Below are 18,793 nucleotides of genomic sequence, written 5' to 3'. Positions count from 1 at the left end.
CACTCCAGAGAACTGCTTCCACTGCTCCAGAGTCCAATGGCGGCGAGCGTTACACCACTCCAGCCGACGCTTTGCATTGCTCATGGTGATCTTGTGTGTGGCTGCTTTGCTATGGAAACCCATGAAGCTTCCAATGAACGGTTCTTGTGGTGATGTTGCTTCCAGAGGCAGTTTAGAACTCTGTAGTGAGTGTTGCACCTGAGGACAGACGATGTTTATGCACTACATGGTTCAGCATTTGGCAATTCCGTTCTGTGAGCTTGTGTGGCCTACCACTTCGCGGCTGAGACGTTGTTGATCCTAGACGTTTCAACTTTACAATAACAGCACTTACAGTTCACCAGCGGCTCTAGAAGGGCAGAAATTTGACAAACTGACTTGTTGGAAAGGTGGCATCCTATGACGTTGCCACGTTGAAAGTCACTGAGCTCACTCACTAGCTCTTCAGTACAGGTCATTCTACTGCCAATGTTTGTCTATGGAGATTGCATGGCTGTGTGCTCAATTGTATACACCTGTCAGCAATGAGTGTGACTGAAATAGCAGAATCCACTAATTTGAATCCAGAATCCACTAATTTGTCCACATACTTTTGTAGCGTATTTATCAATACTAATAATTGAACCTTGTTTATGGCTTATGTGTAACCGGCCACATTGTTATCATCATCGCATTGTATCTTCATGTTGTCCATAGTAACTGAACTGGTAACTACAGTAGCTCATGGGATGGAGTGCCACATGTTTCTATAATGATCCATTACTGCTGAACTTTGCCTACTGTATGATGTTGTACTGTTGAGTGGCTTATTATGCCTATATTCTGACTATTTTTTCTCTCACAGCAAAAACTGATCTGAAGGCACAAGAAACACAACTAGAGAACACTCATAAGATGTAAGAATACACCTGATTATATTTTTTCAGCTGTTAGAGCTTCAGTATGATAACATTGTGACAATGATCATTTTGTAAGTACAGCTTACAAAATTATCAGCTAAGTTCACTCTTTACTGTCCTTCATCAATGTTTAGATCCCCAGGCTACATGGAACATGTACCTCTACCTATAGATGGCCTTTACTGCGGCTCCTGTGATAGACTGAAGACATCCAGTGTCTGGGTTGTTTATCCAAGCAGAGACAGAGTAGACAGCGTTGGCTCCAGGCTTCTGTTAACACTAGGCAGGAATGTGTTCCCTCCAAACTCCCGGGTATTGATCAAGCACAAAACCAGGGCATTTGTCACTTTCATGTGTGCTCTCTCTTCCACCTATTTATCTTTCTCTCCTGTTTGTCTCTCTCTTTCTCCCTTTCTTTATGTGTTTGTCTCTCTCTCACTCTTTCTTTAAGTGTTTGTCTCTCTCTCTCTCCCTTTATGTGTTTGTCTCTCTCTCCCTTTCTTTAAGTGTTTGTCTCTCTCTCTCCCTTTATGTGTTTGTCTCTCTCTCTCCCTTTCTTTGTGTGTCTTTCTCTCCCTTTATGTGTTTGTCTCTCTCTCCCTTTATGTGTTTGTCTCTCTCTCCCCCTTTCTTTATGTGTTTACCTCTCTCTCTCGCTTTCTTTATGTGTTTGTCTCTCTCTCTCCCTTTCTTTATGTGTTTGTCTCTCTCTCTCTCCCTTTGTGTTTGTCTCTCTCTCTCCCTTTGTGTTTGTCTCTCTCTCTCCCTTTCTTTATGTGTTTGTCTCTCTCTCTCCCTTTCTTTAAGTGTTTGTCTCTCTCTCTCTCCCTTTCTTTAAGTGTTTGTCTCTCTCTCCCTTTATGTGTTTGTCTCTCTCTCCCTTTCTTTGTGTTTGTCTCTCTCTCTCCCTTTCTTTATGTGTGTGTCTCTCTCTCCCTTTCTTTATGTGTTTGTCTCTCTCTCCCTCCCTTTATGTGTTTGTCTCTCTCTCTCCCTTTATGTGTTTGTCTCTCTCTCCCTTTCTTTGTGTTTGTCTCTCTCTCTCCCTTTCTTTGTGTTTGTCTCTCTCTCTCCCTTTGTGTGTTCGTCTCTCTCTCTCTCTCCCTTTGTGTTTGTCTCTCTCTCCCTTTCTTTGTGTTTGTCTCTCTCTCTCCCTTTCTTTGTGTTTGTCTCTCTCTCTCCCTTTATGTGTTTGTCTCTCTCTCTCCCTTTCTTTGTGTTTGTCTCTCTCTCCCTTTCTTTGTGTTTGTCTCTCTCTCTCTCCCTTTCTTTGTGTTTGTCTCTCTCTCTCCCTTTATGTGTCTGTCTCTCTCTCCCTTTATGTGTTTGTCTCTCTCTCTCTCCCTTTATGTGTTTGTCTCTCTCTCTCCCTTTGTGTTTGTCTCTCTCTCCCTTTCTTTGTGTTTGTCTCTCTCTCCCTTTCTTTGTGTTTGTCTCTCTCTCTCCCTTTATGTGTTTGTCTCTCTCTCTCCCTTTCTTTATGTATTTGTCTCTCTCTCTCCCCCTTTCTCTCTCTCTCTCTCTCTCTCTCTCTCTCCCTTTATGTGTTTGTCTCTCTCTCTCCCTTTCTTTGTGTTTGTCTCTCTCTCCCTTTATGTGTTTGTCTCTCTCTCCCTTTATGTGTTTGTCTCTCTCTCTCTCCCTTTCTTTATGTGTTTGTCTGTCTCTCTCTCCCTTTATGTGTTTGTCTCTCTCTCTCTCCCTTTCTTTATGTGTTTGTCTGTCTCTCTCTCCCTTTATGTGTTTGTCTCTCTCTCTCCCTTTCTTTGTGTTTGTCTCTCTCCCCCTTTCTTTGTGTGTTTGTCTCTCTCTCTCCCTTTCTTTGTGTTTGTCTCTCTCTCTCCCTTTGTGTGTTTGTCTCTCTCTCTCCCTTTGTGTTTGTCTCTCTCTCCCTTTCTTTATGTGTTTGTCTCTCTCCCTTTCTTTGTGTTTGTCTCTCTCTCTCCCTTTATGTGTTTGTCTCTCTCTCTCCCTTTCTTTATGTGTTTGTCTCTCTCTCTCCCTTTCTTTATGTGTTTGTCTATCTCTCTCTCCCTTTATGTGTTTGTCTCTCTCTCTCCCTTTCTTTATGTGTTTGTCTCTCTCTCCCTTTCTTTAAGTGTTTGTCTCTCTCTCTCCCTTTATGTGTTTGTCTCTCTCTCTCTCCCTTTCTTTGTGTTTGTCTCTCTCTCCCTTTATGTGTTTGTCTCTCTCTCCCTTTATGTGTTTCTCTCTCTCCCTTTCTTTGTATTTGTCTCTCTCTCTCCCTTTGTGTTTGTCTCTCTCTCTCCCTTTCTTTATGTGTTTGTCTCTCTCTCTCTCCCTTTGTGTTTGTCTCTCTCTCCCTTTCTTTATGTGTTTGTCTCTCTCTCTCCCTTTGTGTTTGTCTCTCTCTCTCCCTTTCTCTATGTGTTTGTCTCTCTCTCTCTCCCTTTATGTGTTTGTCTCTCTCTCTCCCTTTCTTTATGTATTTGTCTCTCTCTCTCCCCCTTTCTTTGTGTTTGTCTCTCTCTCTCTCTCACTTTGTGTTTGTCTCTCTCTCTCCCTTTCTTTATGTTTGTCTCTCTCTCCCTTTATGTGTTTGTCTCTCTCTCTCTCCCTTTCTTTATGTGTTTGTCTGTCTCTCTCTCCCTTTATGTGTTTGTCTCTCTCTCTCTCCCTTTCTTTATGTGTTTGTCTGTCTCTCTCTCCCTTTATGTGTTTGTCTCTCTCTCTCCCTTTCTTTGTGTTTGTCTCTCTCCCCCTTTCTTTGTGTGTTTGTCTCTCTCTCTCCCTTTCTTTGTGTTTGTCTCTCTCTCCCTTTATGTGTTTGTCTCTCTCTCCCTTTATGTGTTTGTCTCTCTCTCTCTCCCTTTCTTTATGTGTTTGTCTGTCTCTCTCTCCCTTTATGTGTTTGTCTCTCTCTCTCTCCCTTTCTTTATGTGTTTGTCTGTCTCTCTCTCCTTTATGTGTTTGTCTCTCTCTCTCCCTTTCTTTGTGTTTGTCTCTCTCCCCTTTCTTTGTGTGTTTGTCTCTCTCTCTCCCTTTCTTTGTGTTTGTCTCTCTCTCTCCCTTTGTGTGTTTGTCTCTCTCTCTCCCTTTGTGTTTGTCTCTCTCTCCCTTTCTTTATGTGTTTGTCTCTCTCCCTTTCTTTGTGTTTGTCTCTCTCTCTCCCTTTATGTGTTTGTCTCTCTCTCTCCCTTTCTTTATGTGTTTGTCTCTCTCTCTCCCTTTCTTTATGTGTTTGTCTATCTCTCTCTCCCTTTATGTGTTTGTCTCTCTCTCTCCCTTTCTTTATGTGTTTGTCTCTCTCTCCCTTTCTTTAAGTGTTTGTCTCTCTCTCTCCCTTTATGTGTTTGTCTCTCTCTCTCCTTTCTTTGTGTTTGTCTCTCTCTCCTTTATGTGTTTGTCTCTCTCTCCCTTTATGTGTTTCTCTCTCTCCCTTTCTTTGTATTTGTCTCTCTCTCTCCCTTTGTGTTTGTCTCTCTCTCTCCCTTTCTTTATGTGTTTGTCTCTCTCTCTCTCCCTTTGTGTTTGTCTCTCTCTCCCTTTCTTTATGTGTTTGTCTCTCTCTCCCTTTGTGTTTGTCTCTCTCTCTCCCTTTCTCTATGTGTTTGTCTCTCTCTCTCCCTTTATGTGTTTGTCTCTCTCTCTCCCTTTCTTTATGTATTTGTCTCTCTCTCTCCCCTTTCTTTGTGTTTGTCTCTCTCTCTCTCTCACTTTGTGTTTGTCTCTCTCTCTCCCTTTCTTTATGTTTGTCTCTCTCCTTTATGTGTTTGTCTCTCTCTCTCCCTTTCTTTATGTGTTTGTCTGTCTCTCTCTCCCTTTATGTGTTTGTCTCTCTCTCTCCCTTTCTTTATGTGTTTGTCTGTCTCTCTCTCCCTTTATGTGTTTGTCTCTCTCTCTCCCTTTCTTTGTGTTTGTCTCTCTCCCCCTTTCTTTGTGTGTTTGTCTCTCTCTCTCCCTTTCTTTGTGTTTGTCTCTCTCTCTCCCTTTGTGTTTGTCTCTCTCTCCCTTTGTGTTTGTCTCTCTCCCTTTCTTTGTGTTTGTCTCTCTCTCTCCCTTTAAGTGTTTGTCTCTCTCTCTCCTTTTATGTGTTTGTCTCTCTCTCTCCCTTTCTTTATGTGTTTGTCTCTCTCTCTCCCTTTCTTTATGTGTTTGTCTCTCTCTCTCCCTTTATGTGTTTGTCTCTCTCTCTCCCTTTGTGTTTGTCTCTCTCTCCCTTTCTTTGTGTTTGTCTCTCTCTCCCTTTCTTTGTGTTTGTCTCTCTCTCTCCCTTTATGTGTTTGTCTCTCTCTCCCTTTATGTGTTTGTCTCTCTCTCTCCCTTTCTTTATGTATTTGTCTCTCTCTCTCCCCCTTTCTTTGTGTTTGTCTCTCTCTCTCTCTCCCTTTATGTGTTTGTCTCTCTCTCTCCCTTTCTTTATGTGTTTGTCTCTCTCTCTCCCTTACTTCATGGGTTTCTCTCTCTCTCTCTCTCTCTCTCTCTCTCTCTCTCTCCCTTTATGTGTTTGTCTCTCTCTCTCCCTTTCTTTGTGTTTGTCTCTCTCTCCCTTTATGTGTTTGTCTCTCTCTCCCTTTATGTGTTTGTCTCTCTCTCTCTCCCTTTCTTTATGTGTTTGTCTGTCTCTCTCTCCCTTTATGTGTTTGTCTCTCTCTCTCTCCCTTTCTTTATGTGTTTGTCTGTCTCTCTCTCCCTTTATGTGTTTGTCTCTCTCTCCCTTTCTTTGTGTTTGTCTCTCTCCCCCTTTCTTTGTGTTTGTCTCTCTCTCTCCCTTTGTGTGTTTGTCTCTCTCTCTCTCCCTTTGTGTTTGTCTCTCTCTCCCTTTCTTTATGTGTTTGTCTCTCTCCCTTTCTTTGTGTTTGTCTCTCTCTCTCCCTTTATGTGTTTGTCTCTCTCTCTCCTTTTATGTGTTTGTCTCTCTCTCTCCCTTTCTTTATGTGTTTGTCTCTCTCTCTCCCTTTCTTTATGTGTTTGTCTATCTCTCTCTCCCTTTATGTGTTTGTCTCTCTCTCTCCCTTTCTTTATGTGTTTGTCTCTCTCTCCCTTTCTTTAAGTGTTTGTCTCTCTCTCTCCCTTTATGTGTTTGTCTCTCTCTCTCTCCCTTTCTTTGTGTTTGTCTCTCTCTCCCTTTATGTGTTTGTCTCTCTCTCCCTTTATGTGTTTCTCTCTCTCTCCCTTTCTTTGTATTTGTCTCTCTCTCTCCCTTTGTGTTTGTCTCTCTCTCTCCCTTTCTTTATGTGTTTGTCTCTCTCTCTCTCCCTTTGTGTTTGTCTCTCTCTCTCCCTTTGTGTTTGTCTCTCTCTCTCCCTTTCTCTATGTGTTTGTCTCTCTCTCTCTCCCTTTATGTGTTTGTCTCTCTCTCTCCCTTTCTTTATGTATTTGTCTCTCTCTCTCCCCCTTTCTTTGTGTTTGTCTCTCTCTCTCTCTCACTTTGTGTTTGTCTCTCTCTCTCCCTTTCTTCATGTTTGTCTCTCTCCCTTTATGTGTTTGTCTCTCTCTCTCTCCCTTTCTTTATGTGTTTGTCTGTCTCTCTCTCCCTTTATGTGTTTGTCTCTCTCTCTCTCCCTTTCTTTATGTGTTTGTCTGTCTCTCTCTCCCTTTATGTGTTTGTCTCTCTCTCTCCCTTTCTTTGTGTTTGTCTCTCTCCCCCTTTCTTTGTGTGTTTGTCTCTCTCTCTCCCTTTCTTTGTGTTTGTCTCTCTCTCTCCCTTTGTGTGTTTGTCTCTCTCTCTCTCCCTTTGTGTTTGTCTCTCTCTCCCTTTGTGTTTGTCTCTCTCCCTTTCTTTGTGTTTGTCTCTCTCTCTCCCTTTATGTGTTTGTCTCTCTCTCTCCTTTTATGTGTTTGTCTCTCTCTCTCCCTTTCTTTATGTGTTTGTCTATCTCTCTCTCCCTTTATGTGTTTGTCTCTCTCTCTCCCTTTCTTTATGTGTTTGTCTCTCTCTCTCCCTTTCTTTAAGTGTTTGTCTCTCTCTCTCCCTTTATGTGTTTGTCTCTCTCTCTCTCCCTTTCTTTGTGTTTGTCTCTCTCTCCCTTTATGTGTTTGTCTCTCTCTCCCTTTATGTGTTTCTCTCTCTCTCCCTTTCTTTGTATTTGTCTCTCTCTCTCCCTTTGTGTTTGTCTCTCTCTCTCCCTTTCTTTATGTGTTTGTCTCTCTCTCTCTCCCTTTGTGTTTGTCTCTCTCTCCCTTTCTTTATGTGTTTGTCTCTCTCTCTCCCTTTGTGTTTGTCTCTCTCTCTCCCTTTCTTTATGTATTTGTCTCTCTCTCTCCCCCTTTCTTTGTGTTTGTCTCTCTCTCTCTCTCCCTTTATGTGTTTGTCTCTCTCTCTCCCTTTCTTTATGTGTTTGTCTCTCTCTCCCTTTATGTGTTTGTCTCTCTCTCCCTTTATGTGTTTGTCTCTCTCTCTCTCCCTTTCTTTATGTGTTTGTCTGTCTCTCTCTCCCTTTATGTGTTTGTCTCTCTCTCTCCCTTTCTTTATGTATTTGTCTCTCTCTCTCCCCCTTTCTTTGTGTTTGTCTCTCTCTCTCTCTCTCCCTTTATGTGTTTGTCTCTCTCTCTCCCTTTCTTTATGTGTTTGTCTCTCTCTCCCTTTATGTGTTTGTCTCTCTCTCCCTTTATGTGTTTGTCTCTCTCTCTCCCTTTCTTTGTGTTTGTCTCTCTCCCCCTTTCTTTGTGTGTTTGTCTCTCTCTCTCCCTTTCTTTGTGTTTGTCTCTCTCTCTCCCTTTGTGTGTTTGTCTCTCTCTCTCTCCCTTTGTGTTTGTCTCTCTCTCCCTTTCTTTATGTGTTTGTCTCTCTCCCTTTCTTTGTGTTTGTCTCTCTCTCTCCCTTTATGTGTTTGTCTCTCTCCTTTTATGTGTTTGTCTCTCTCTCTCCCTTTCTTTATGTGTTTGTCTCTCTCTCTCCTTTCTTTATGTGTTTGTCTATCTCTCTCTCCCTTTATGTGTTTGTCTCTCTCTCTCCCTTTCTTTATGTGTTTGTCTCTCTCTCTCCCTTTCTTTAAGTGTTTGTCTCTCTCTCTCCCTTTATCTGTTTGTCTCTCTCTCTCTCCCTTTCTTTGTGTTTGTCTCTCTCTCCTTTATGTGTTTGTCTCTCTCTCCCTTTATGTGTTTCTCTCTCTCTCCCTTTCTTTGTGTTTGTCTCTCTCTCCCTTTGTGTTTGTCTCTCTCTCTCCCTTTCTTTATGTGTTTGTCTCTCTCTCTCCCTTTGTGTTTGTCTCTCTCTCCCTTTCTTTATGTGTTTGTCTCTCTCTCTCCCTTTCTTTATGTGTTTGTCTCTCTCTCTCCCTTTCTTTAAGTGTTTGTCTCTCTCTCTCCCTTCATGTGTTTGTCTCTCTCTCTCCCTTTCTTTTAGTGTTTGTCTCTCTCTCTCTCCCTTTATGTGTTTGTCTCTCTCTCTCCCTTTCTTTGTGTTTGTCTCTCTCTCTCCCTTTATGTGTTTGTCTCTATCTCTCCCTTTCTTTATGTGTTTGTCTCTCTCTCTCCCTTTCTTTGTGTGTGTCTCTCTCTCTCTCCCTTTGTGTGTGTCTCTCTCTCTCTCCCTTTGTGTTTGTCTCTCTCTTTCTTTGTGTTTGTCTCTCTCTCTCCCTTTCTTTATGTGTTTGTCTCTCTCTCTCCCTTTCTTTATGTGTTTGTCTCTCCCCCTTTCTTTATGTGTTTGTCTCTCTCTCTCCCTTTCTTTGTGTTTGTCTCTCTCTCTCCCTTTATGTGTGTGTCTCTCTCTCTCCCTTTCTTTATGTGTGTGTCTCTCTCTCTCCCTTTATGTGTTTGTCTCTCTCTCTCCCTTTCTTTATGTGTTTGTCTCTCTCTCTCTCCCTTTATGTGTTTGTCTCTCTCTCCCTTTATGTGTTTGTCTCTCTCTCTCCCTTTCTTTGTGTTTGTCTCTCTCTCTCCCTTTCTTTGTGTTTGTCTCTCTCTCTCCCTGTCTTTGTGTTTGTCTCTCTCTCTCCCTTTATGTGTTTGTCTCTCTCTCTCTCCCTTTGTGTTTGTCTCTCTCTCCCTTTCTTTATGTGTTTGTCTCTCTCTCCCTTTCTTTATGTGTTTGTCTCTCTCTCTCTCCCTTTCTTTGTGTTTGTCTCTCTCTCTCCCTTTATGTGTTTGTCTCTATCTCTCCCTTTCTTTATGTGTTTGTCTCTCTCTCTCCCTTTCTTTGTGTGTGTCTCTCTCTCTCTCCCTTTATGTGTGTCTCTCTCTCTCTCCCTTTATGTGTTTGTCTCTCTCTCCCTTTATGTGTTTCTCTCTCTCTCCCTTTCTTTGTATTTGTCTCTCTCTCTCCCTTTGTGTTTGTCTCTCTCTCTCCCTTTCTTTATGTGTTTGTCTCTCTCTCTCTCCCTTTGTGTTTGTCTCTCTCTCCCTTTCTTTATGTGTTTGTCTCTCTCTCTCCCTTTGTGTTTGTCTCTCTCTCTCCCTTTCTTTATGTATTTGTCTCTCTCTCTCCCCCTTTCTTTGTGTTTGTCTCTCTCTCTCTCTCCCTTTATGTGTTTGTCTCTCTCTCTCCCTTTCTTTATGTGTTTGTCTCTCTCTCCCTTTATGTGTTTGTCTCTCTCTCCCTTTATGTGTTTGTCTCTCTCTCTCTCCCTTTCTTTATGTGTTTGTCTGTCTCTCTCTCCCTTTATGTGTTTGTCTCTCTCTCTCCCTTTCTTTATGGGTTTGTCTGTCTCTCTCTCCCTTTATGTGTTTGTCTCTCTCTCTCCCTTTCTTTGTGTTTGTCTCTCTCCCCCTTTCTTTGTGTGTTTGTCTCTCTCTCTCCCTTTCTTTGTGTTTGTCTCTCTCTCTCCCTTTGTGTGTTTGTCTCTCTCTCTCTCCTTTGTGTTTGTCTCTCTCTCCCTTTCTTTATGTGTTTGTCTCTCTCCTTTCTTTGTGTTTGTCTCTCTCTCTCCTTTATGTGTTTGTCTCTCTCCTTTTATGTGTTTGTCTCTCTCTCTCCCTTTCTTTATGTGTTTGTCTCTCTCTCTCCCTTTCTTTATGTGTTTGTCTATCTCTCTCTCCTTTATGTGTTTGTCTCTCTCTCTCCCTTTCTTTATGTGTTTGTCTCTCTCTCTCCCTTTCTTTAAGTGTTTGTCTCTCTCTCCCTTTATCTGTTTGTCTCTCTCTCTCTCCCTTTCTTTGTGTTTGTCTCTCTCTCCCTTTATGTGTTTGTCTCTCTCTCCTTTATGTGTTTCTCTCTCTCTCCTTTCTTTGTGTTTGTCTCTCTCTCTCCTTTGTGTTTGTCTCTCTCTCTCCTTTCTTTATGTGTTTGTCTCTCTTCTCCTTTGTGTTTGTCTCTCTCTCCCTTTCTTTATGTGTTTGTCTCTCTCTCTCCCCTTCTTTATGTGTTTGTCTCTCTCTCTCCCTTTCTTTAAGTGTTTGTCTCTCACTCTCCCTTTCTTTTAGTGTTTGTCTCTCTCTCCCTTTATGTGTTTGTCTCTCTCTCTCCCTTTCTTTGTGTTTGTCTCTCTCTCTCCCTTTATGTGTTTGTCTCTATCTCTCCCTTTCTTTGTGTGTGTCTCTCTCTCTCCCTTTGTGTGTGTCTCTCTCTCTCTCCCTTTGTTTTTCTCTCTCCCTTTCTTTGTGTTTGTCTCTCTCTCTCCCTTTCTTTATGTGTTTGTCTCTCTCTCTCCCTTTCTTTATGTGTTTGTCTCTCCCCCTTTCTTTATGTGTTTGTCTCTCTCTCTCCCTTTCTTTGTGTTTGTCTCTCTCTCCCTTTATGTGTGTGTCTCTCTCTCTCCCTTTCTTTATGTGTGTGTCTCTCTCTCTCCCTTTATGTGTTTGTCTCTCTCTCTCCCTTTCTTTATGTGTTTGTCTCTCTCTCTCTCCCTTTATGTGTTTGTCTCTCTCTCCCTTTATGTGTTTGTCTCTCTCTCTCTCCCTTTCTTTGTGTTTGTCTCTCTCTCTCCCTTTCTTTGTGTTTGTCTCTCTCTCTCCCTTTCTTTGTGTTTGTCTCTCTCTCTCCCTTTATGTGTTTGTCTCTATCTCTCCCTTTCTTTATGTGTTTGTCTCTCTCTCTCCCTTTCTTTGTGTGTGTCTCTCTCTCTCTCCCTTTGTGTGTGTCTCTCTCTCTCTCCCTTTATGTGTTTGTCTCTCTCTCTCCCTTTCTTTATGTGTTTGTCTCTCTCTCTCCCTTTATGTGTTTGTCTCTCTCTCCCTTTATGTGTTTGTCTCTCTCTCTCCCTTTCTTTGTGTTTGTCTGTCTCTCTCCCTTTCTTTGTGTTTGTCTCTCTCTCTCCCTTTCTTTGTGTTTGTCTCTCTCTCTCCCTTTATGTGTTTGTCTCTCTCTCTCTCCCTTTGTGTTTGTCTCTCTCTCCCTTTCTTTATGTGTTTGTCTCTCTCTCCCTTTCTTTATGTGTTTGTCTCTCTCTCTCTCCCTTTATGTGTTTGTCTCTCTCTCTCCCTTTCTTTGTGTTTGTCTCTCTCTCTCCCTTTCTTTGTGTTTGTCTCCCTCTCTCCCTTTGTGTTTGTCTCTCTCTCTCCCTTTCTCTATGTGTTTGTCTCTCTCTCTCTCCCTTTGTGTTTGTCTCTCTCCCTTTCTTTATGTGTTTGTCTCTCTCTCTCCCTTTCTTTATGTGTTTCTCTCTCTCTCCCTTTCTTTGTGTTTGTCTCTCTATCTCTCCCTTTCTTTTAGTGTTTGTCTCTCTCTCTCTCCCTTTGTGTTTGTCTCTCTCTCTCCCTTTCTTTATGTGTTTGTCTCTCTCCCTTTCTTCATGTGTGTGTCTCTCTCTCTCCCTTTCTTTATGTGTTTGTCTCTCTCTCTCCCTTTCTTTGTGTTTGTCTCTCTCTCTCCCTTTGTGTTTGTCTCTCTCTCTCCCTTTCTTTATGTGTTTGTCTCTCTCTCTCCCTTTGTGTTTGTCTCTCTCTCCCTTTCTTTATGTGTTTGTCTCTCTCTCTCCCTTTCTTTATGTGTTTGTCTCTCTCTCTCCCTTTCTTTAAGTGTTTGTCTCTCTCTCTCCCTTCATGTGTTTGTCTCTCTCTCTCCCTTTCTTTTAGTGTTTGTCTCTCTCTCTCTCCCTTTATGTGTTTGTCTCTCTCTCTCCCTTTCTTTGTGTTTGTCTCTATCTCTCCCTTTCTTTATGTGTTTGTCTCTATCTCTCCCTTTCTTTATGTGTTTGTCTCTCTCTCTCCCTTTCTTTGTGTGTGTCTCTCTCTCTCCCTTTGTGTGTGTCTCTCTCTCTCTCCCTTTGTGTTTGTCTCTCCCTTTCTTTGTGTTTGTCTCTCTCTCTCCCTTTCTTTATGTGTTTGTCTCTCTCTCTCCCTTTGTGTGTGTCTCTCTCTCTCCCTTTCTTTATGTGTGTGTCTCTCTCTCTCTCCCTTTGTGTTTGTCTCTCTCTCTCCCTTTCTTTATGTGTTTGTCTCTCTCTCTCTCCCTTTATGTGTTTGTCTCTCTCTCCCTTTATGTGTTTGTCTCTCTCTCTCCCTTTCTTTGTGTTTGTCTCTCTCTCTCCCTTTCTTTGTGTTTGTCTCTCTCTCTCCCTTTATGTGTTTGTCTCTCTCTCTCTCCCTTTGTGTTTGTCTCTCTCTCCCTTTCTTTATGTGTTTGTCTCTCTCTCCCTTTCTTTATGTGTTTGTCTCTCTCTCTCTCCCTTTCTTTGTGTTTGTCTCTCTCTCTCCCTTTATGTGTTTGTCTCTATCTCTCCCTTTCTTTATGTGTTTGTCTCTCTCTCTCCCTTTCTTTGTGTGTGTCTCTCTCTCTCCCTTTGTGTGTCTCTCTCTCTCTCCCTTTATGTGTTTGTCTCTCTCTCGCCCTTTCTTTATGTGTTTGTCTCTCTCTCTCCCTTTATGTGTTTGTCTCTCTCTCCCTTTATGTGTTTGTCTCTCTCTCCCTTTATGTGTTTGTCTCTCTCTCCCTTTATGTGTTTGTCTCTCTCTCCCTTTATGTGTTTGTCTCTCTCTCTCCCTTTCTTTATGTGTTTGTCTGTCTCTCTCTCCCTTTATGTGTTTGTCTCTCTCTCTCCCTTTCTTTATGGGTTTGTCTGTCTCTCTCTCCTTTATGTGTTTGTCTCTCTCTCTCCCTTTCTTTGTGTTTGTCTCTCTCCCCCTTTCTTTGTGTGTTTGTCTCTCTCTCTCCCTTTCTTTGTGTTTGTCTCTCTCTCTCCCTTTGTGTGTTTGTCTCTCTCTCTCCCTTTGTGTTTGTCTCTCTCTCCCTTTCTTTATGTGTTTGTCTCTCTCCCTTTCTTTGTGTTTGTCTCTCTCTCCCTTTATGTGTTTGTCTCTCTCCTTTTATGTGTTTGTCTCTCTCTCTCCCTTTCTTTATGTGTTTGTCTCTCTCTCTCCCTTTCTTTATGTGTTTGTCTATCTCTCTCTCCCTTTATGTGTTTGTCTCTCTCTCTCCCTTTCTTTATGTGTTTGTCTCTCTCTCTCCCTTTCTTTAAGTGTTTGTCTCTCTCTCTCCCTTTATCTGTTTGTCTCTCTCTCTCTCCCTTTCTTTGTGTTTGTCTCTCTCTCCCTTTATGTGTTTGTCTCTCTCTCCCTTTATGTGTTTCTCTCTCTCTCCCTTTCTTTGTGTTTGTCTCTCTCTCTCCCTTTGTGTTTGTCTCTCTCTCTCCCTTTCTTTATGTGTTTGTCTCTCTTCTCCCTTTGTGTTTGTCTCTCTCTCCCTTTCTTTATGTGTTTGTCTCTCTCTCTCCCCTTCTTTATGTGTTTGTCTCTCTCTCTCCCTTTCTTTAAGTGTTTGTCTCTCACTCTCCCTTTCTTTTAGTGTTTGTCTCTCTCTCTCTCCCTTTATGTGTTTGTCTCTCTCTCTCCCTTTCTTTGTGTTTGTCTCTCTCTCTCCCTTTATGTGTTTGTCTCTATCTCTCCCTTTCTTTGTGTGTGTCTCTCTCTCTCCCTTTGTGTGTGTCTCTCTCTCTCTCCCTTTGTGTTTGTCTCTCCCTTTCTTTGTGTTTGTCTCTCTCTCTCCCTTTCTTTATGTGTTTGTCTCTCTCTCTCCCTTTCTTTATGTGTTTGTCTCTCCCCCTTTCTTTATGTGTTTGTCTCTCTCTCTCCCTTTCTTTGTGTTTGTCTCTCTCTCTCCCTTTATGTGTGTGTCTCTCTCTCTCCCTTTCTTTATGTGTGTGTCTCTCTCTCTCCCTTTATGTGTTTGTCTCTCTCTCTCCCTTTCTTTATGTGTTTGTCTCTCTCTCTCTCCCTTTATGTGTTTGTCTCTCTCTCCCTTTATGTGTTTGTCTCTCTCTCTCCCTTTCTTTGTGTTTGTCTCTCTCTCTCCTTTCTTTGTGTTTGTCTCTCTCTCCCTTTATTTGTGTTTGTCTCTCTCTCTCCCTTTATGTGTTTGTCTCTATCTCTCCCTTTCTTTATGTGTTTGTCTCTCTCTCCCTTTCTTTGTGTGTGTCTCTCTCTCTCTCCCTTTGTGTGTGTCTCTCTCTCTCCCTTTATGTGTTTGTCTCTCTCTCTCCCTTTCTTTATGTGTTTGTCTCTCTCTCCCTTTATGTGTTTGTCTCTCTCTCCCTTTATGTGTTTGTCTCTCTCTCTCCCTTTCTTTGTGTTTGTCTCTCTCTCTCCCTTTCTTTGTGTTTGTCTCTCTCTCTCCCTTTATGTGTTTGTCTCTCTCTCTCTCCCTTTGTGTTTGTCTCTCTCTCCCTTTCTTTATGTGTTTGTCTCTCTCTCCCTTTCTTTATGTGTTTGTCTCTCTCTCTCTCCCTTTCTTTGTGTTTGTCTCTCTCTCTCCCTTTATGTGTTTGTCTCTATCTCTCCCTTTCTTTATGTGTTTGTCTCTCTCTCTCCCTTTCTTTGTGTGTGTCTCTCTCTCTCTCCCTTTGTGTGTGTCTCTCTCTCTCTCCCTTTATGTGTTTGTCTCTCTCTCGCCCTTTCTTTATGTGTTTGTCTCTCTCTCTCCCTTTATGTGTTTGTCTCTCTCTCCCTTTATGTGTTTGTCTCTCTCTCCCTTTATGTGTTTGTCTCTCTCTCCCTTTATGTGTTTGTCTCTCTCTCTCTCCCTTTCTTTATGTGTTTGTCTGTCTCTCTCTCCCTTTATGTGTTTGTCTCTCTCTCTCTCCCTTTCTTTATGGGTTTGTCTGTCTCTCTCTCCCTTTATGTGTTTGTCTCTCTCTCTCCCTTTCTTTGTGTTTGTCTCTCTCCCCCTTTCTTTGTGTGTTTGTCTCTCTCTCTCCCTTTCTTTGTGTTTGTCTCTCTCTCTCCCTTTGTGTGTTTGTCTCTCTCTCTCTCCCTTTGTGTTTGTCTCTCTCTCCCTTTCTTTATGTGTTTGTCTCTCTCCCTTTCTTTGTGTTTGTCTCTCTCTCTCCCTTTATGTGTTTGTCTCTCTCCTTTTATGTGTTTGTCTCTCTCTCTCCCTTTCTTTATGTGTTTGTCTCTCTCTCTCCCTTTCTTTATGTGTTTGTCTATCTCTCTCTCCCTTTATGTGTTTGTCTCTCTCTCTCCCTTTCTTTATGTGTTTGTCTCTCTCTCTCCCTTTCTTTAAGTGTTTGTCTCTCTCTCTCCCTTTATCTGTTTGTCTCTCTCTCTCTCCCTTTCTTTGTGTTTGTCTCTCTCTCCCTTTATGTGTTTGTCTCTCTCTCCCTTTATGTGTTTCTCTCTCTCTCCCTTTCTTTGTGTTTGTCTCTCTCTCTCCTTTGTGTTTGTCTCTCTCTCTCCCTTTCTTTATGTGTTTGTCTCTCTTCTCCCTTTGTGTTTGTCTCTCTCTCTCCCTTTCTTTATGTGTTTGTCTCTCTCTCTCCCTTCTTTATGTGTTTGTCTCTCTCTCTCCCTTTCTTTAAGTGTTTGTCTCTCACTCTCCCTTTCTTTTAGTGTTTGTCTCTCTCTCTCTCCCTTTATGTGTTTGTCTCTCTCTCTCCCTTTCTTTGTGTTTGTCTCTCTCTCCCTTTATGTGTTTGTCTCTATCTCTCCCTTTCTTTGTGTGTGTCTCTCTCTCTCCCTTTGTGTGTGTCTCTCTCTCCCTTTGTGTTTGTCTCTCCCTTTCTTTGTGTTTGTCTCTCTCTCTCCCTTTCTTTATGTGTTTGTCTCTCTCTCTCCCTTTCTTTATGTGTTTGTCTCTCCCCCTTTCTTTATGTGTTTGTCTCTCTCTCTCCCTTTCTTTGTGTTTGTCTCTCTCTCTCCCTTTATGTGTGTGTCTCTCTCTCCCTTTCTTTATGTGTGTGTCTCTCTCTCTCCCTTTATGTGTTTGTCTCTCTCTCTCCCTTTCTTTATGTGTTTGTCTCTCTCTCTCTCCCTTTATGTGTTTGTCTCTCTCTCCTTTATGTGTTTGTCTCTCTCTCTCTCCCTTTCTTTGTGTTTGTCTCTCTCTCTCCCTTTCTTTGTGTTTGTCTCTCTCTCTCCCTTTCTTTGTGTTTGTCTCTCTCTCTCCCTTTATGTGTTTGTCTCTATCTCTCCCTTTCTTTATGTGTTTGTCTCTCTCTCTCCCTTTCTTTGTGTGTGTCTCTCTCTCTCTCCCTTTGTGTGTGTCTCTCTCTCTCCCTTTCTTTATGTGTTTGTCTCTCTCTCTCCCTTTCTTTGTGTTTGTCTCTCTCTCTCCCTTTGTGTTTGTCTCTCTCTCTCCCTTTCTTTATGTGTTTGTCTCTCTCTCTCCCTTTGTGTTTGTCTCTCTCTCCCTTTCTTTATGTGTTTGTCTCTCTCTCTCCCTTTCTTTATGTGTTTGTCTCTCTCTCTCCCTTTCTTTAAGTGTTTGTCTCTCTCTCTCCCTTCATGTGTTTGTCTCTCTCTCTCCCTTTCTTTTAGTGTTTGTCTCTCTCTCTCTCCCTTTATGTGTTTGTCTCTCTCTCTCCCTTTCTTTGTGTTTGTCTCTATCTCTCCCTTTCTTTATGTGTTTGTCTCTATCTCTCCCTTTCTTTATGTGTTTGTCTCTCTCTCTCCCTTTCTTTGTGTGTGTCTCTCTCTCTCCCTTTGTGTGTGTCTCTCTCTCTCTCCCTTTGTGTTTGTCTCTCCCTTTCTTTGTGTTTGTCTCTCTCTCTCCCTTTCTTTATGTGTTTGTCTCTCTCTCTCCCTTTATGTGTGTGTCTCTCTCTCTCCCTTTCTTTATGTGTGTGTCTCTCTCTCTCTCCCTTTGTGTTTGTCTCTCTCTCTCCCTTTCTTTATGTGTTTGTCTCTCTCTCTCTCCCTTTATGTGTTTGTCTCTCTCTCCCTTTATGTGTTTGTCTCTCTCTCTCCCTTTCTTTGTGTTTGTCTCTCTCTCTCCCTTTCTTTGTGTTTGTCTCTCTCTCTCCCTTTATGTGTTTGTCTCTCTCTCTCTCCCTTTGTGTTTGTCTCTCTCTCCCTTTCTTTATGTGTTTGTCTCTCTCTCCCTTTCTTTATGTGTTTGTCTCTCTCTCTCTCCCTTTCTTTGTGTTTGTCTCTCTCTCTCCCTTTATGTGTTTGTCTCTATCTCTCCCTTTCTTTATGTGTTTGTCTCTCTCTCTCCCTTTCTTTGTGTGTGTCTCTCTCTCTCTCCCTTTGTGTGTGTCTCTCTCTCTCTCCCTTTATGTGTTTGTCTCTCTCTCGCCCTTTCTTTATGTGTTTGTCTCTCTCTCTCCCTTTATGTGTTTGTCTCTCTCTCCCTTTATGTGTTTGTCTCTCTCTCTCCCTTTCTTTGTGTTTGTCTCTCTCTCTCCCTTTCTTTGTGTTTGTCTCTCTCTCTCCCTTTCTTTGTGTTTGTCTCTCTCTCTCCCTTTATGTGTTTGTCTCTCTCTCTCTCCCTTTGTGTTTGTCTCTCTCTCCCTTTCTTTATGTGTTTGTCTCTCTCTCCCTTTCTTTGTGTTTGTCTCTCTCTCTCTCCCTTTATGTGTTTGTCTCTCTCTCTCCCTTTCTTTATGTGTTTGTCTCTCTCTCTCCCTTTCTTTGTGTTTGTCTCCCTCTCTCCCTTTGTGTTTGTCTCTCTCTCTCCCTTTCTCTATGTGTTTGTCTCTCTCTCTCTCCCTTTGTGTTTGTCTCTCTCTCCCTTTCTTTATGTGTTGTCTCTCTCTCTCCCTTTCTTTATGTGTTTCTCTCTCTCTCTCCCTTTGTGTTTGTCTCTCTCTCTCCCTTTCTTTATGTGTTTGTCTCTCTCCCTTTCTTCATGTGTGTGTCTCTCTCTCTCCCTTTCTTTATGTGTTTGTCTCTCTCTCTCCCTTTCTTTGTGTTTGTCTCTCTCTCTCCCTTTCTTTGTGTTTGTCTCTCTCTCTCCCTTTATGTGTTTGTCTCTCTCTCTCCCTTTCTTTGTGTTTGTCTCTCTCTCCCTTCTTTGTGTTTGTCTCTCTCTCTCCCTTTCTTTGTGTTTGTCTCTCTCTCTCTCCCTTTCTTTATGTGTTCTCTCTCTCTCTCTCCCTTTCTTTACGTGTTGTCTCTCTCCCTTTCTTCATGTGTGTGTCTCTCTCTCTCCCTTTCTTTATGTGTTTGTCTCTCTCTCTCTCCCTTTCTTTATGTGTTTGTCTCTCTCTCTCCCTTTGTGTTTGTCTCTCTCTCTTCCTTTCTTTGTGTTTGTCTCTCTCCCCCTTTCTTTGTGTTTGTCTCTCTCTCTCCCTTTCTTTGTGTTTGTCTCTCTCTCTCTCCCTTTATGTGTTTGTCTCTCTCTCCCTTTCTTTGTGTTTGTCTCTCTCTCTCCCTTTCTTTGTGTTTGTCGCTCTCTCTCCCTTTGTGTGTTTGTCTCTCTCTCTCTCCCTTTGTGTTTGTCTCTCTCTCCCTTTCTTTATATGTGTTTGTCTCTCTCTCTCCCTTTCTTTATGTTTGTCTCTCTCTCTCCCTTTGTGTTTGTCTCTCTCCTTTTATGTGTTTGTCTCTCTCTCCCTTTCTTTGTGTTTGTCTCTCTCTCTCCCTTTCTTTGTGTTTGTCTCTCTCTCTCCCTTTCTTTGTGTTTGTCTCTCTCTCTCTCCCTGTATGTGTCTGTCTCTCTCTCTCTCTCCCTTTATGTGTTTGTCTCTCTCTCCCTTTGTGTTTGTCTCTGTCTCCCTTTCTTTGTGTTTGTCTCTCTCTCCCTTTCTTTGTGTTTGTCTCTCTCCCTTTATGTGTTTGTCTCTGTCTCCCTTTCTTTATGTGTTTGTCTCTCTCTCTCCCTTTCTTTATGTGTT

The 18,793-nt window shown here is 42.3% G+C and overlaps 1 protein-coding gene across 1 annotated transcript in view; it reads left to right on the top strand.

The window, feature by feature from the left end:
• LOC115135047 (formin-2-like) overlaps positions 1 to 18,793 on the top strand; it is a 69,251-nt gene that overhangs the window by 45,301 nt on the left and 5,157 nt on the right. The window contains 1 exon segment of the mRNA XM_029669267.2: positions 845 to 896. Within this exon segment, the coding sequence (XP_029525127.2) occupies positions 845 to 896 (52 nt within the window).

This window comes from Oncorhynchus nerka, linkage group LG10 (assembly GCF_034236695.1).
Source record: "Oncorhynchus nerka isolate Pitt River linkage group LG10, Oner_Uvic_2.0, whole genome shotgun sequence".
Taxonomy (NCBI): Eukaryota; Metazoa; Chordata; class Actinopteri; order Salmoniformes; family Salmonidae; genus Oncorhynchus; species Oncorhynchus nerka.
Note: the sequence above shows the minus strand (reverse complement) of the source record. Positions and strands in the feature narration are given on the sequence as shown.